The following is a 19,329-nucleotide window of genomic DNA, read 5'->3' as shown; positions in this document are numbered from 1 at the left end:
ATTTACATGGTGTAATTATCCGAATACTTTATCAAATAAACCACTATATGTGTAAGTCATTAGATGGTTACACAAGCAAATCAAATGCGTCAAGCAAATATGAAACACATAAAATGAAATTAAAACTTAAATGTAGGTTATAAAAATGCTAAATGTTGCTATAAATTTTCCCAAGAAAATATGACATTCACGAGGTGTTGTTACATACTTAATTTCCAATGACACAAATACTAAATGCCACTAAATGTGTGTGTCAAATAATTATGGCATAAAAAAATGCCATTAAAACCTAAATTTAGTGGCACAAATACTAAATGCTTCTAAAATGGTGTGCCAAGCAAATGTGGCAAACACAAAGTGTCACTAAAACATAAAATAGTGGCACAAAAGCTAAATGCTATTAAAACTGTGTGCCACTAGATGGCTTTTTATTTGTAGTGGATGAAGAATATCGTAAGTACCGATCTTTGTTTAACCGGTTTCTTTAAACTTTTTTCCATAATTGTCTGGATCAACAATAGTTATTAAATCTTTACTGATATTGTTTATTAAACAGGGGGTCACCCAAAGGTTTTCTCCATGAAGTTTAACTATGGTGGGAGATTCACAAAGCCTCCAGGCAGAACCTATGTTAATGGAAAGGTAGGGTTTTTTGATATGGTTGACTCTTTCGAGTTTGGGTTCCACGAACTAGAATCTATGACAGATTGCTTAGATCTTCATGTAGGAGATGAAATACTGTATTACTATTTTAAGGTTCCAAACAGTGATCTTGATTATGGTTTAAGGGCTTTAACAAATGACACTGATCTTGATGAGTTGTTTAAGTATGTTGAGGAGTTTAAGGTTATTGAGATATACATTGAGCTTGGATGCCAGGCAATAGGCACTACAGAAACTATCAATGAAAGTCAAGTAAGCCAAGTAGATAATGTGGTTAGGACTAAGGATCACATTGATGAAGATGACAATGGGGATGGTGAGGGTGGTGATGAAGATAACACTAGGGATGGTGAGAGTGGTGACGAAGATAACAATGGGGATGGTGAGAGTAGCGATGAAGATGATTATGAGGATTCTGATTTCTTTGTTGACATTGATAATAGCTGTGATGATTTAGAAGTAGACATGAATGAATTTAGATCTGTGGTGGATATACCTGTTAATGAAGAACATCAACACTTCGCTAGTGAAGATGATAACAGTGATTTTGAAGTTGACTTAGATGATTTTGATAGCATGGATGAAGATGAAACACCTTTAAGCAAGGCAATGAAAAAGGCTAGGAAGAAGAATAGAAAGGGCAAAGATCCAGTATTTGCACCTTTTTATGTTGGACAACAGTTTTCAAATAGGGATGAAGTTAGGGATCTAGTGAAGAAATTTTGCATTGGGAGTAGAAGGCAAGTTTACTTTAAAAAGAATGATAAAGAAAGAGTAAGAGTGTTGTGTGCTGGAGTTACACATGCTGTTGGTGGGTCCAAATAGGTAGTTGTGAAGAGTAAAGTTGGTGGGTCTCAAAAGGTGGATGAGTCAAAAAAAGCAATGAAAGAACCAATGGAAGAGAATCTGATTCCCACTTGCCCTTTTGTCTTACATATCTCCAACCACAATAAATTATCCTCTTGGGTTGTGAAGACCTTTACTAATGAGCATACATGCCTTAATACAAGAAATGTCAAGTTGTGTACTGTGAGTTGGATTGCTAAAGAAGCTGAACAAATTGTTGCATCGAACTACAACATACCAGTTAAAGCACTACAAGATCAATTCCAGAGGAAATATCAAATACAACTCTCAGAGACTAAAGTTTTCCGGGCAAGGGCCATGGCTAGGCAGAAGATTGATGGTAATTTCACTACTCAGTATGCACTTCTAAGGGACTATTGTAAGGAGCTAGTTAGAGCTAATCCGGGAACCTCTGTGGAGATTGAGGTAGAGAAAGAGTTTAACCCATCTAATTTAACAAGGCAGTTCAAGAGGGTTTACATTTGTTTAGCTCCATTGAGGGAAGGGTTTAAAGCTTGTGGTAGGGACCTATTGGGATTGGATGGCTGCTTCATGAAGGGGCCTTTTCCCGGACAGATTCTAACTGCAGTGGGAGTAGACTCAAATAATTGCATATATCCCGTGGCATATGCTTTAGTCGAAGCTGAAACAACTGAATCATGGACTTGGTTCTTGGAGTGCCTAGGTCGTGATTTTGATCTATATGCAAATTCCAATTTCACTTTCATTAGTGATTGACAAAAGGTACATCCAAGTTTTAACTGTTCACGTATTATGTTTACTATTTTTGTCATCACTTATTGTGTTTACTTGGGTTTATTATTAATCAGGGTAATATACCAGTTTTAAAGAAGACATATCCAAGTGCTGAACACAGATTTTGCTTGAGACACATTCATGAGAATATGAAGTCTAAGTGGAGGGGTCATGTGTTTAAAGATCTACTTTGGAAGTGTGCTACAGCAACTACTATTCCACAGTTTGAGAAGGCAATGACAGAAGTGAGGGTCCAAGATCAGGCTTTACATGATTGGCTACGTGAAATTCACCCAAAGCACTGGTCTAAAGCATACTTTAGTGGTACGATTCTTTAAAATTAAAAATATTACGTGTTCAGTGGTACGATTCTGGTTATTTTTTCGGGTTAAGGGTCGTTCGGGTCGGGTTGTTCGGGTTTTGGGTTAAATGGTTCCGGTAAATTAGGATCGGTATTCGGGTTAAAAAAGTTAAAATCTAAACTTATATTGAAAAACACACCCCTAATTATGTTAGCTATTGTGTCTTTGCAGGAAGGTCAACAAGTGATGTTCTCTTAAATAATCTATGTGAGGTGTTCAACAGGCAACTGGTTGGCGGAAGAGACAAGCCCATTATAACCTGCTTGGAGTTTATCAGGGAATATTTGATGAAGATAATTGTTTTAGTTCGTAAAAGCATTTCCAAGTGTGACGGTCCTCTGACTCCGAAAGCAACAACACTGTTTGAAGGAATTAAAAAAGATGCATTATTGTACAAAGTCATATGGAATGGGATGAACAAGTACCAAGTAAGTGGGCCTTCACAAGATCAATGTGTAGTCGATGTTGACAAGAAGACTTGCTCATGCGGAATGTGGGAGTTGATTGCCATGCCATGCAAGCATGCAGTGACAATCAATTATAATATGGCCCAAAATGGCATGGATGTTGACATTCCAAAGGCTTGGATCTCTAAAGTCTACTTGCTTGATACATGGAAGAAGGTGTATGGTCATACCATTGACCCAATCAATGGTGTTCAAATGTGGACGCCTTCAGAATGCCCAACAACTCTTAAGCCTCCAAAGCACCACAAACAAATTGGAAGGCCAAAGAAGAAACGAAAGAAAAGTGCTGAGGAGTTGAGCGAACTTGCTAGGGAAGGGAAAATGCCAAGGTCTAGTAACACGGTCACGTGCAGGAATTGCAAAACACAGGGGCATAATATAAGGTTGTAAGGCCCCAAACCGGTAGCCCTACTTTAGCGTCAGATTTACTCATAAACACAGTTCTTGCAATCAGAGTTAATTAAAACTTTCGCGGAAACGTTTACTTGAAGCATTCGTTACAAAACATTCAATCTCCTCTGATACTATAAAACAAATCATTATATTTAAAACATATTTTCTTCCATCTTAAGATGCCAGCCGTTCAATCCATGCCATGTGCCATCCTCATGCTAGTTCTTTGGTCTGATCACCTGCGTGCATACTAAAAGTCAGCTACGCTGAGTGAGTTCTAGTTAATCAAGCAACTTATCATACAACCACTACATGCATCATATACGTATCCGAAGACACATAATCCACTATCTAACCTGCTCACATTACCACTTAGCCTCTTATTTACGCCTACCACTTCGCCACCTTGCCACTTTAATAACGTATAACGTTATGCCACTTTAATAACGTATAACGTTATGCCACTTTGCCACTTTAATAACGTAAAACGTTATGCCACTTTGCCACTTTAATAACGAAGGCACGTATAGGCTTACCCTACCACGTACTATCGTTATGCCACTAACACTCTTACTAGACTCTTGCCACTTCTAACACGCTCTACCTCTACTTGTCTACAACACGCTTCATATCATTTACATAATAAGCAAGTCACATCAACAATCATACACACATAATAACGATGGCACGTACAGGCTTTCCCTATCACGCGCTCACGTTATGCCACTAAAACCCTTACTAGACTCTTGCCACTTCTAACACACTCTACCTCTACCTGCCTATATCACACTTCATACCAGTTCAGTATTTACGTAATAAACAAGTCACATCATAACATTCATACACACTATCAACCACTTGGAATTTACTATCCTTGGCGATACGTGCAATATCCGAAGATCGTTCACGTACCGACAAGCATTATAAAATATATACCTCGTATAACATCTATAGCATACACTTACCACTTAAGGTAAGTGTATTCACACTTCACATCGAGTATGCACACAGCCCCGAAAACATAACAAGGAAATGGGGCTAGAAACTCACCTGAACTCTGCTTCTTCCTCCGATAGTTGTAAATCCCTTCTTTAACTGAGCTCGGCTGACTGTATAATTTACACGTATCAATACTCGCCTGATTTAATCTGGTGGCCTAGTATTAGCTTACTTTTACTTATCATTTTTAATTTATTTTCTAATCGAACTTGACTTTAGGCGAAGTTAAACCTTAAGCGAACTTAGCTTTAGGCGAAGTTAAACCTTAGGCGAACTTAGCTTTAGGCGAAGTTAAACCTTAGGCGAACTTAGCTTTAGGCGAAGTTAAACCTTAGGCGAACTTAGCTTTGCAGGAGAAGTTCATCAGGCGAACTTAGCTTGCAGGCGAAGTTGTCGGCTGCAGCTACTGTTCGTCCTTAATCATCTTCGTTTCTTAACCAAATAACTCGATTTAGGTATCCACGGAATCGTCTGACCAGCGCCTACAAACCCCAACCATCAAATCGACCTAACATCGATGTTTAAAGGGTGCGATTTAGGCATATAGGTTACGGGTTCTTTTATCAATCGATTAACCCATCAAATCGTAACCATTTTCAGTAAGTTTAGCTTTGTTGGATTCGTTTTTACCAGACAAACACAGATATATCATTTCTATACTAATCCAAACCTAAACGAACAAGTTCTCGATATAAACGTACCGTAAATGAGTCGAACTACGAACACGAGCTGGTCTTGTTGCTTTGGTTCGTCACGACGATCTAGCACCAACGAGCTCGGGTCCTCGCCTTTGGATCTTGGTTCGGGTTGTGTGTGTTTTGGGTGTGTGTAGAGATTAGGATGGATAAATGGATGGAATGGAAAAGATTGGGGTTTAAGGGGGTATTTATACTCCCTTAAGCCCATGGACCGAAGGCCCATATTTCATTTTGGTCCATATCTAATCCCATCTAATTATCCTACTAAGTCTTCATATTTTGCTATTATTATTATCGTTCCACTAACTCGTTTATTTCACCCGACAAAATAATATATTAAATATTACTTTAGAAATTTCGGGATGTTACAAGTCTTCCCTCCTTAAAGAGGTTTCGTTCCCGAAACCTAGCTTATTTCTTGTAAAAGGAATACCTTTTTCTTTATAATCGCACACTTTATTGAATCACCTTTGCTTTCTCGGTTATCCTTCTTACTCCCGACTTTGCAGCCATCGAATGGTGGTCATGTGTTTTAGCTATTTAAGGTAGCTTGTCCATGAGGCTCTCGATGTCTCAAGTCTCGTCTCGTCTTTCCAAGGGCTTCCTTTGATGCTTTTGTGACAATTTGGCAACTCTCTTAGCATTTTTGACTACAAGCTCCAAGCGTAACTTCTTTATTACTTTTTGCAGTTGGAGTCATGTTGTTTTCGTATATCGCTCTGCCTCAGATTCTTCTCGTGTCCGCCTCTTTTGTAACAGTCATCTATCTTATCTCTAAGGAAACACAAATGTTATCACTCTAGGAATTATTTAGCACGTGATTCGTAAGGTAAGTAGTTAATGACGTTGATCAAGTGTAATTAACTATTTGCGTTACTCCTCAGGTTCTACATACTTCCCTTCATGATTTCACTTGTGCTTGTTTATACTCTTAAACAGTTAATCAGTTAAGATCAATTAATCCTATCCCTAACCTGCACTCATTCTTCATTTAGCAAATAAGCCAACATTAACATACACCATTTACCATACACTTTACCTTTACTGAGCTTGCTTGAGTGACACATGGCAATCTTGAACTGGCATCTTCTTTCTTTCTCATTTTAAATCTCATTCTTTGTTCGAGTCTAAGCATGTAGGATGCTTAAATCTCTCGAACTTATGCTCTGATACCAACTTGTAAGGCCCCAAACCGGTAGCCCTACTTTAGCGTCGGATTTACTCATAAACACAGTTCTTGCAATCAGAGTTAATTAAAACTTTCGCGGAAACGTTTACTTGAAGCATTCGTTACAAAACATTCAATCTCTTCTCTGATACTATAAAACAAATCATTATATTTAAAACATCTTTTCTTCCATCATAAGATGCCAGCCGTTCAATCCATGCCATGTGCCATCCTCATGCTAGTTCTTTGGTCTGATCACCTGCGTGCATACTAAAAGTCAGCTACGCTGAGTGAGTTCTAGTTAATCAAGCAACTTATCATACAACCACTACATGCATCATATACGTATCCGAAGACACATAATCCACTATCTAACCTGCTCACATTACCACTTAGCCTCTTATTTACGCCTACCACTTTGCCACCTTGCCACTTTAATAACGTATAACGTTATGCCACTTTGCCACTTTAATAACGTATAACGTTATGCCACTTTGCCACTTTAATAACGTATAACGTTATGCCACTTTGCCACTTTAATAACGTATAACGTTATGCCACTTTGACACTTTAATAACGTAAAACGTTATGCCACTTTGCCACTTTAATAACGTAAAACGTTATGCCACTTTGCCACTTTAATAACGTATAACGTTATGCCACTTTGCCACTTTAATAACGTAAAACGCTATGCCACTTTGCCACTTTAATAACGAAGGCATGTATAGGCTTACCCTACCACGTACTATCGTTATGCCACTAACACTCTTACTAGACTCTTGCCACTTCTAACACGCTCTACCTCTACTTGTCTACAACACGCTTCATATCATTTACATAATAAGCAAGTCACATCAACAATCATACACACATAATAACGATGGCACGTACAGGCTTTCCCTATCACGCGCTCACGTTATGCCACTAACACCTTTACTAGACTCTTGCCACTTCTAACACACTCTACCTCTACCTGCCTATATCACACTTCATACCAGTTCAGTATTTACGTAATAAACAAGTCACATCATAACATTCATACACACTATCAACCACTTGGACTTTACTATCCTTGGCGATACGTGCAATATCCGAAGATCGTTCACGTACCGACAAGAATTATAAAATATATACCTCGTATAACATCTATAGCATACACTTACCACTTAAGGTAAGTGTATTCACACTTCACATCGAGTATGCACACAGCCCCGAAAACATAACAAGGAAATGGGGCTAGAAACTCACCTGAACTCTGCTTCTTCCTCCGATAGTTGTAAATCCCTTCTTTAACTGAGCTCGGCTGACTGTATAAGTTACACGTATCAATACTCGCCTGATTTAATCTGGTGGCCTAGTATTAGCTTACTTTTACTTATCGTTTTTAATTTATTTTCTAATCGAACTTGACTTTAGGCGAACTTAAACCTTAAGCGAACTTAGCTTTAGGCGAAGTTAAACCTTAGGCGAACTTAGCTTTAGGCGAAGTTAAACCTTAGGCGAACTTAGCTTTAGGCGAACTTAGCTTTAGGCGAAGTTAAACCTTAGGCGAACTTAGCTTTGCAGGCGAAGTTCATCAGCGAACTTAGCTTGCAGGCGAAGTTGTCGGCTGCAGCTACTGTTCGTCCTTAATCATCTTCGTTTCTTAACCAAATAACTCGATTTAGGTATCCACGGAATCGTCTGACCAGCGCCTACAAACCCCAACCATCAAATCGACCTAACATCGATGTTTAAAGGGTGCGATTTAGGCATATAGGTTACGGGTTCTTTTATCAATCGATTAACCCATCAAATCGTAACCATTTTCAGTAAGTTTAGCTTTGTTGGATTCGTTTTTACCATACAAACACAGATCTATCATTTCTATACTAATCCAAACCTAAACGAACAAGTTCTCGATATAAACATACCGTAAATGAGTCGAACTACGAACACGACCTGGTCTTGTTGCTTTGGTTCGTCACGACGATCTAGCACCAACGAGCTCGGGTCCTCGCCTTTGAATCTTGGTTCGGGTTGTGTGTGTTTTGGGTGTGTGTAGAGATTAGGATGGATAAATGGATGGAATGGAAAAGATTGAGGTTTAAGGGGGTATTTATACACCCTTAAGCCCATGGACCGATTGCCCATATTTCCTTTTGGTCCATATCTAATCCCATCTAATTATCCTACAAGTCTTCATATTTTGCTATTATTATTATCGTTCCACTAACTCGTTTATTTCACCCGACAAAATAATATATTAAATATTACTTTAGAAATTTCGGGATGTTACAAATCTTCCCTCCTTAAAGAGGTTTCGTCCCCGAAACCTAGCTTATTTCTTGTAAAAGGAATACCTTTTTCTTTATAATCGCACACTTTATTGAATCACCTTTGCTTTCTAGGTTATCCTTCTTACTCCCGACTTTGCAGCCATCGAATGGTGGTCATGTGTTTTAGCTATTTAAGGTAGCTTGTCCATGAGGCTCTCGATGTCTCAAGTCTCGTCTCGTCTTTCCAAGGGCTTCCTTTGATGCTTTTGTGACAATTTGGCAACTCTCTTAGCATTTCTGACTACAAGCTCCAAGCGTAACTTCTTTATTACTTTTTGCAGTTGGAGTCATGTTGTTTTCGTATATCGCTCTGCCTCAGATTCTTCTCGTGTCCGCCTCTTTTGTAACAGTCATCTATCTTATCTCTAAGGAAACACAAATGTTATCACTCTAGGAATTATTTAGCACGTGATTCGTAAGGTAAGTAGTTAATGACGTTGATCAAGTGTAATTAACTATTTGCGTTACTCCTCAGGTTCTACATACTTCCCTTCATGATTTCACTTGTGCTTGTTTATACTCTTAAACAGTTAATCAGTTAAGATCAATTAATCCTATCCCTAACCTGCACTCATTCTTCATTTAGCAAATAAGCCAACATTAACATACACCATTTACCATACACTTTACCTTTACTGAGCTTGCTTGAGTGACACATGGCAATCTTGAACTGGCATCTTCTTTCTTTCTCATTTTAAATCTCATTCTTTGTTCGAGTCTAAGCATGTAGGATGCTTAAATCTCTCGAACTTATGCTCTGATACCAACTTGTAAGGCCCCAAACCGGTAGCCCTACTTTAGCGTCGGATTTACTCATAAACACAGTTCTTGCAATCAGAGTTAATTAAAACTTTCGCGGAAACGTTTACTTGAAGCATTCGTTACAAAACATTCAATCTCTTCTCTGATACTATAAAACAAATCATTATATTTAAAACATCTTTTCTTCCATCATAAGATGCCAGCCGTTCAATCCATGCCATGTGCCATCCTCATGCTAGTTCTTTGGTCTGATCACCTGCGTGCATACTAAAAGTCAGCTACGCTGAGTGAGTTCTAGTTAATCAAGCAACTTATCATACAACCACTACATGCATCATATACGTATCCGAAGACACATAATCCACTATCTAACCTGCTCACATTACCACTTAGCCTCTTATTTACGCCTACCACTTTGCCACCTTGCCACTTTAATAACGTATAACGTTATGCCACTTTGCCACTTTAATAACGTATAACGTTATGCCACTTTGCCACTTTAATAACGTATAACGTTATGCCACTTTGCCACTTTAATAACGTATAACGTTATGCCACTTTGCCACTTTAATAACGTAAAACGTTATGCCACTTTGCCACTTTGCCACTTTAATAACGTAAAACGTTATGCCACTTTGCCACTTTAATAACGTATAACGTTATGCCACTTTGCCACTTTAATAACGTAAAACGCTATGCCACTTTGCCACTTTAATAACGAAGGCATGTATAGGCTTACCCTACCACGTACTATCGTTATGCCACTAACACTCTTACTAGACTCTTGCCACTTCTAACACGCTCTACCTCTACTTGTCTACAACACGCTTCATATCATTTACATAATAAGCAAGTCACATCAACAATCATACACACATAATAACGATGGCACGTACAGGCTTTCCCTATCACGCGCTCACGTTATGCCACTAAAACCCTTACTAGACTCTTGCCACTTCTAACACACTCTACCTCTACCTGCCTATATCACACTTCATACCAGTTCAGTATTTACGTAATAAACAAGTCACATCATAACATTCATACACACTATCAACCACTTGGAATTTACTATCCTTGGCGATACGTGCAATATCCGAAGATCGTTCACGTACCGACAAGCATTATAAAATATATACCTCGTATAACATCTATAGCATACACTTACTACTTAAGGTAAGTGTATTCACACTTCACATCGAGTATGCACACAGCCCCGAAAACATAACAAGGAAATGGGGCTAGAAACTCACCTGAACTCTGCTTCTTCCTCCGATAGTTGTAAATCCCTTCTTTAACTGAGCTCGGCTGACTGTATAAGTTACACGTATCAATACTCGCCTGATTTAATCTGGTGGCCTAGTATTAGCTTACTTTTACTTATCGTTTTTAATTTATTTTCTAATCGAACTTGACTTTAGGCGAAGTTAAACCTTAAGCGAACTTAGCTTTAGGCGAAGTTAAACCTTAGGCAAACTTAGCTTTAGGCGAAGTTAAACCTTAGGCGAACTTAGCTTTATGCGAAGTTAAACCTTAGGCGAACTTAGCTTTAGGCGAAGTTAAACCTTAGGCGAACTTAGCTTTAGGAGAAGTTAAACCTTAGGCGAACTTAGCTTTGCAGGCGAAGTTCATCAGGCGAACTTAGCTTGCAGGCGAAGTTGTCGGCTGCAGCTACTGTTCGTCCTTAATCATCTTCGTTTCTTAACCAAATAACTCGATTTAGGTATCCACGGAATCGTCTGACCAGCGCCTACAAACCCCAACCATCAAATCGACCTAACATCGATGTTTAAAGGGTGCGATTTAGGCATATAGGTTACGGGTTCTTTTATCAATCGATTAACCCATCAAATCGTAACCATTTTCAGTAAGTTTAGCTTTGTTGGATTCGTTTTTACCATACAAACACAGATCTATCATTTCTATACTAATATAAACCTAAACGAACAAGTTCTCGATATAAACGTACCGTAAATGAGTCGAACTACGAACACGAGCTGGTCTTGTTGCTTTGGTTCGTCACGACGATCTAGCACCAACGAGCTCGGGTCCTCGCCTTTGGATCTTGGTTCGGGTTGTGTGTGTTTTGGGTGTGTGTAGAGATTAGGATGGATAAATGGACGGAATGGAAAGGATTGCGGTTTAAGGGGGTATTTATACTCCCTTAAGCCCATGGACCGAAGGCCCATATTTCCTTTTGGTCCATATCTAATTCCATCTAATTATCCTACTAAGTCTTCATATTTTGTTATTATTATTATCGTTCCACTAACTCGTTTATTTCACCCGACAAAATAATATATTAAATTTTACTTTAGAAATTTCGGGATGTTACAAAGGTCTTGTACCGCGCCAAAGTTTTCATCACAACCTGAAAAGAAAAAGGGCACAGCCAAAGGTAAAGAAAAAGTGTCACAGGTGGAAGGTTCAAAAAAGAAGGGCAACACGAAAGGGAAATAGAAAGTGTCACAGGTGGGAGGTTCAAAAAAGAAAGGCACCACCAAAGGTCTCTGATTGAATGATGTTTGTGTTGATTGTCTTTTGAAACTGTTAATATGTTTGATGGTTATCATGTTTTGGCATGTTTGACTTTTTAGTCGAACTTGCAATACTTTACCAAACATAATCTAGTATTTAAGTTTGATGGTTATCATGTTTTGTATATCAAGGCTTTGACTCTAGATGTTGCATGTTAGTTTTTATGTAATGGATGCTATGTTTATGTTGAAGTATGGATGTTTTAGTATGTTTCTGATCATATGTTAGTTATTTACTGGTATAACAAGTTGGATGTTTTAGTATGTTTGTTATTATATGATTATAGATAAATATGAGTTTTCCCAGGTAATTGTCTTTTTAAAATTCAGATTTTGACAAGTTGCATGTTTTAGTATCTGATTGTCTTTTTAAAATCCAGGTAATTGTCTTTAGCATTTCCAAGTGATATGATGCTAATAGGTCATTGCAGTAAATATCTTTAATTAACAAGATAAGGTGTCAAATGACCTCTATTATTTGCTTAAAAAACGAAGAGCTGGTACATAAAATATTAGGTAAACTTTTCATACCCTAAACTAGTTGCAAGAAGCCATTGAATTATGCATTCTAGTGTCAGTAACTAACAAAAATGGTGGTCTTTGACCAACTCAGTTTTGACAAATTCAATGTTTCGTTTGTAACCTATTGTTATAATGCATAAGGTAATTAGGGGTGCAAATAAGTCGAGCCAAGCCCAAGTTCGACTAGGCACGAGCTCGACTTGTTTAACTTATACATAGCTCGAGTTCGAGCTTGGCTCATTTCGAGCTCTATTAAACGAGCTTATTTTTAGGCTCGCGAGCCGGCTCTATTAAACGAGCTTATATTTGCACCCCTAACGTTAATAAACCAAACTTTTCGTATGGTAGCCAAAATATGAAATTTCATTAATTATATTGGCCATCAACAAAATTTGCAACATAGTGCGTTTAATTACATCCGATAGTTAAGAGTACAACATAAAAACATAAAGCCAGTAACCTTTACAAGTTTTAGGTCATTTAAAAATCAAATACAAAGAAAAAACATCCAACTTAAACCTAAATAAATCTTTAGCCTTTCGTTTTGAATTGCATTAGCTCTTGCCATGGCTTCGTGTTTATTGGCGGATCTCAATAAACCAGGAATGATTTCTTGAGCTCTTTGGCACAATGGGGAATCAACCCAATCAACAAAACCACATCTTGATGCCTGGTAAGATTTTGAAGTAATTAGTAAAAAAAAACAAAATATAGTTTCAATATCAAAAAACTTACACTCGTGCAACAGTAAAATCGTCTACCAGGATTGGCATCGGTCCAAGACGTGCGAATGGTTGTAACTGAACCACATGAGCAAAACACCATTCGATTGTTGGCTCGACGACGAAGTGATTGTGTGTTAGAGGAGCTCGACATTGTCTATTCAAATGTTGTCTATCTTGGGATGAAGAAGATGATGCAGACAACAAAAAGAATGAAAAAGAGGTCTGGGAATTAGGGATTTAGGGTTGGTTGGGGTTTCTTTTGGGAGTACAATTACCAAACTGCCCCTTAAGATGATGGACATAACCAGGTGGATTTAACGGGGTTAGTTGGTTAGGATATAATTGAAAGCAAAATGAAACCACATGGACGAAAAAAAACAATTAGAAACTATTGGACTAAAATCGCAAATTTGGACCAACCACAGGGACGAAAACCGCAGTTTACTCTTTCAAAAAAAAAAGGTGAGTCACCTCCACTTTTATTTCCATGACATAGTCATTGGTAAGCACACTGCCGCTTTTCAGGTGGCTGAGGCCACAATGACCAACACTTCTCGTACCTCATTTGGTGCTACGACAATGAATGATGACCCGTTAACAGTGGGCCCCGAAAGGGAAGAGCTCAAGGGATATATGTGTATGCTAGTTTAACTGAAAACCAACTGCTTATAGCTTTGAATTAAGTTTTCATCGAAGGAAAGTACAATGGTAGCACTTTTAGTGTATTGGGGGACAAACTCGATGTTCTCACCGGTGAGAGAGATGTCGATTGTTGGTGGAAGTGGGCTTTTCCGATATGCTCGTGGGTATGTGCAGTGGCGGATCCAGGAAATTTTCTCACAGGGGTTGGAAATTTTTTTTATCTGTACATAATTAACCGTCGCTATATAATTTTTTTTTCGTCCGGTTCGACCATTGAGTCGGGCCGAATTGCGTCGGTCATATATATAGAAAAAAATGATAATCAAACAAAGAATTATATAACAAAAGAAAAGTACGAGAAACTTTATTATAAATGCATAATTATTAAACAATATATCTAGCTTTGTTATACGCGGGCTTTCATTTTCTGAAATATAACCAAAACATCATCTAGTTTGACATTTATAAGCATGTTGTTTTTTAATGAAATAAATAAAATCATCGTTTAAACTCTCATCACCCATATGATTACGTAAATTGGACTTCAGGTACTCCATCGCCGAAAAGCAAATTTCAACGCATACGGTTGCAATGAGTAATAATGATATGAGAGGTAACTTCAATTAACGAATAAACAATACACCAATGCAAATGAAGTAAGTGAGCAAAATAATGTATAGCTGAAACATTTTTTTAGATTAAAACACTTAATCCATTAAATTTACATGATCTATTACTTCCGTCATCATACTCCTTTTTTTTTAATTAGCTTAAATGTAGATAAAGTTGGGAGTTGAGACTTATGCTTATTATTTGAGCATAGATTAATTGAGCATTTGAGTTTAAACTTGTATTTTAATTATTTCCTACTAAACTCAAATTTAGTTGGTATATTATTTATATACATTTATATAATTAAACTTGCAAATATGTCAAATAAAAATTATTGGGGTCGGTCTCAAATTTCATAAGGTTGTTCTCGAAATCCCAACAGGGTCATTGTGCCGTCCTCGAAATCACACAGGGGTCGGGGTCAAAATTATACAGGGGTCGGCGGGATTTTAACACATATATACTAGTAAAAAAAATTTTCACATGGGACGGAGGACCCCCCACCTCAAAGTGTGGCTACGCCACTGGGTATGTGCTTGCAACGACTCACTTTCTCAGTGTTAGCACTGCGGTTGTGGAGTACGATGCTTATGTTCTAAATTATTGAATGTTTAATTGGACGCTATATGTGTTTTTAGTAACAAGTTTCTTAAGATGCGATTTAATGCACATCTTATTTTCACATTTCTTGTATTATGAACCCATTTGTTTCATTTTATGTATTGCATGCATCAACTTAAGAAACAAGTTACAATTCTTTATCATCGTTACCATTATACCTTTTCAAAAATAAATAAATAGATGTAATTTTATGATAGAGACCGATTCGAGATGGTCAATCTCTCGATATACTCGTAGAGTGGGTTAGACTCCAATAACAAAAGAGAAGAAGAAAAACCAAACTTGAGACAAATTTTCTTATTATTTTTATTATTCTTGAAACGATTACAATTTATAAGAAAAGAAAACACATAAAATAGAAAAAAGATAAACAATAAAAAACCTAATTATAATATAATAAGAAAACTAAATAATGAATAGACTTAATAATATATTAAATTCAAATAATCATGCATCGTATCATTTTACTTGAACCATATACCATATATTTCAAACTTTACGTTATTCATGTCGATCCGGTGCGTTTCCAATTTAAAACACCTTTAACTTTAAGTCGACATTTGTTCCCACCAGTGCGACCCAGTCAAGGAAGTTTTGCCCAGCCAAGCTGGTACACCTTGGAGATTACTTAGTATCTGAACCATAATAATAATATCTGAAATCATGATAATAATAATAATAATAATTAAACGACCGTTTACTTCAAACCTTCTAACCCATATAAAATGTTTATCATTATAATGTATTGTTCTGTGCAAGTTAATCTCGATTGCCAAAGATAGCTTGATAACACTAAAATATCCAACACTACCTTGGTGATCTTAGTTCATTTTGATTGGTTACCATTGTCTATAATACACTTTATATTAAATTTTAATAATCAGATTAATTCGATTTCATAAAATTGAATGTTCACACAACACATGTCCTATGCTGTATTTCGGCATTTCCTACTTTTGACCCTTAAAATCCGAATCATTTTTTAACTTGTGATAAAAGAAAATTTTAACTGGACTCGCATATGATTATAACTAGAGATGTTCAAATTCGGATGACACAAATCGGTATAGAACCAATTTTTACCGGATACGTAAGCAAAACCTCTAAAGTGTTAAAAGTGAGACTATTTCTTAGAGATTTTCTTGAACCTAAAGGCTAATAAGTGCCATTAATCCTTGAGCTCTGCTCCATCTATTTAGTGGCTCTGTACATACGCTCAATGTGCATGTGAAAAAGATACAAGAAAATTCAATTAACGAAATATATACGCTATTCTCCGCACAAACATTGAGCCTATGTACAAACCCACCAAACGGGTTGAGCAAAGCTCGAGGAATAATGGCAAACACGTTTTTAATAATATGATATTTCCCTTTGTCATTAAAAATAAAGAATATATAGATTAGTTGAAGTTTGTTCTCATTATTATCTTATATATATATATATGATTTAACATTGTTTCATCGTGTAATTTTTTATATATAGTTGATTAATTAAATAAAATGGATAAAAGTGTTTATCATCAGATATTTGGTCTAGCGGTATCAAAGAGTTTGATAAAGCTGAAGTTCAAGGCTCATGATCGTCAGAAAAAATGTGATTTAAAAATAAAGTTGAGTATGTGTGAGTTACCGTTTAAAATAAGAAAGAAAAAATAAAATAACAAAGTAAACGGGTTCACTGTATTATTCTATAGAGATAATTATTGCTTGATTCATGTGAAGTATATAATATAACAAAATTATACAAAGCGTTTTAAAATACTAGAATGGCAAACGATGTGTGCATCAAACTACAGTATGTTTCTTTCACAATATATAACTCCTCGCATGTATTACCTTATTACTAATTCCAAAAGTTTTTATTTCACTACAAGCATTCACTCAAAACACTTTATTTTGTCACCGTCCAATAACAGAATCAATAATGTATGACATAAACATCATACTCAACAATGGCGTAACCGGTGCTAGCGTTGAAAGAATGAGTCTTTAGAAGCGCATACCCACGTGCAAATCGGAAGAGCCCACTTCCACCAACAATCGGCATCTCTCTAACTTTCGAGGACAAAGCATTTGACCCTAATATACTCAAAGAACTACCATTGTACTTTCCCTCAACAAAAACATAATTCAAAGCCACTACCAATCGGTTTTCGCTTAAACTAGCAAACGCGTATACCCCTTGAGCTCTTCCCACAATCTTGGATGTGAGATCGGGACCCACTGTCAATGGATCGTCAACTATGATCGTAGCACCAAAGAAGGTAGCGGAGGTGTTGGTGATGGGGGCCTCAGCCACCCGAACGGCGGTGGGGTGGTCACCACTTGGTATATCATGGAAATAGAAGTGAAGGTGACTTAGCTTTTGTTTCTTGAAACTAAGTGACTTCGTTGACAATTTTCTTGAAAATTGATGGGAGTGTGTTCCAAAGAGAAATGAGAACATGAAAAGGGTAAAAATGGTATTTCTGTATTTGGGGAGAATCTGGGCCATTGAGGAGAGTTGAAGAATTGTGAATGATGTTATGGCGTTGGTTTGTGGTCTTAAATGTCAATGAGATATAAAAAAAATGTGTTAGGTAGGTTTAATGTTACATTAGCAATACACTTTTCTATACCATATATATTTATATATATTTCTTATATTGTATCTGTTACTTGTTAGGAATATAGATCTCACAATAATGGAGTTCAATATAGAATGTTGATATTTCGTCCTAAAAATGCTCTAAAAATGCTCACTTATGTATCGAAGGTCACGTATCATTAGGGAAAAAAACACATGGCTTCACATGAAAGGGCGTTTTTATTGGGTACGATGCTTGGAAGGGTATCTTATCTTTAGGTTGACAAACAATATTGAAAGACTTTTTATATTAAAATCTTATTGTTTTTTAGAAAACTGACAAGTGTACATTAATAAGTTCTCATTGGAGCCAATTTGCTAGATTAATTAGTTACTGAATCAATAAAAAAATAAAGTTGATTACATAAATAGTTCATCTAGTTTTGTCAAAGTCAAACACTTGAAGCTTGAGATCAAAAGGTTGTATGTTAGTTTTAGGGGGTGTTTGGGATTGCTTCTTAAAAGTGCTTATGCCTTTTTGGAGAGGCAAAATATCCAAAATACCCCTCCAAAAGCACCTAAACCAGTCCCAAACATGCTCTTAGTAGTGTGGTTTTAGTTTGTAACATATTTCTGAATCTAACGCTCAGCTTACTTACGTTAAAGTTCATGTTAATTTTTAATGATTAATAAAATAACCAAAATAGCCTTTACACTTTAAAAGACTATAAAAGAGAAGTTCATGTTAAGTATTTAATATGAGTATTGGATCCCGATTCGGGCCATTCGTTTGAAGATGTTAGTTTAATCATTTCACTTTGGGTATTATGGATTTTCATGTTGGGCTATGGATTATGCGACATGGGCAAATCATAGTTGACAAAATTACTAGGAAATTGATGTCAATTTTAATCAAGTACCAACACCGATCTTATTTCAAAATAAGAATAACGTTGATCAAACATAATAACTTATACACCACATTATAGCTCATATTAGATATGAAAGTCGTAGGGAAGTGGGATCATTAAAAACTGAATTTGAGCTGCTTGAGACTACTCATAAAATACTCGATCTGACCTTAGTTTAAATGAGCCTAAACCTGAGCTTGAGCTTCACATATCATGCTCAAGCGGGCTCACGAGCCTAAACGGGCCTTTTGTTATTATATTAGATACATATTTATATATAAAAATAATATATATAATGTTGAAAATACGTGTGCGTATATAAATAATATTATAATTATAAAATCATAGATAATTAATAATAAATAATAAGCGAGACAAGTGTGAATTGAATTTTAGCTTAAATGTTTGGCTATTAATAATTATTTTAGGACGACAACTTTATCAAAAAACCACCATTAGTAAATGCAATTGGATGTTGAAAAATATTTAGTTGCGTAAAGAAAGCCATGATCATTAACTAGCACGTATTTGGTATTTGTTTAAACTTTGGGAGTTAATTGCGTTTAACTAATTGTTATTTATTAAAATTTATATTAATTAATTCAGGGTCAGAAGTTGACAATTGAAGGAAAAGTTGGTTTTCGGTTTTTCATATGTCAACTGGTGTAGATAAAAATATGGTGCAGAAAGGATTTAAGAGCATTCATATTTAGGTAATATTTAGGTATGTAGATGAACCCAACGAATGTGAATAAGAGC

At 36.5% G+C, this 19,329-nt stretch overlaps 1 protein-coding gene and 1 pseudogene across 1 annotated transcript; one reads left to right on the top strand and one right to left on the bottom strand.

Annotated features, from left to right (window-relative positions):
- Positions 1 to 1,545: 1,545 nt before the first annotated feature.
- LOC143596788 (uncharacterized) lies at positions 1,546 to 2,247 on the top strand. The gene has a single exon (XM_077075475.1). The coding sequence runs from the start codon at positions 1,546 to 1,548 to the stop codon at positions 2,245 to 2,247; it is 702 nt and encodes a 233-aa protein (XP_076931590.1).
- Positions 2,248 to 16,915: 14,668 nt separating this feature from the next.
- On the bottom strand, positions 16,916 to 17,634 carry LOC143596791 (dirigent protein 21 pseudogene; annotated as a pseudogene).
- Positions 17,635 to 19,329: the final 1,695 nt, after the last annotated feature.

The sequence above is a fragment of the Bidens hawaiensis genome, unplaced genomic scaffold (genome assembly GCF_021521415.1).
Source record: "Bidens hawaiensis isolate Kalapana, Puna unplaced genomic scaffold, B.hawaiensis_p1.1 tig00047003_1, whole genome shotgun sequence".
NCBI lineage: Eukaryota > Viridiplantae > Streptophyta > Magnoliopsida > Asterales > Asteraceae > Bidens > Bidens hawaiensis.
This window is presented reverse-complemented; position numbering and strand designations above follow the sequence as displayed.

Excerpts from the sequence above, each read along its gene's own strand:
- LOC143596788 (XM_077075475.1), top strand. The coding sequence starts at position 1,546 with ATGAAAGAACCAATGGAAGAGAATCTGATTCCCACTTGCCCTTTTGTC.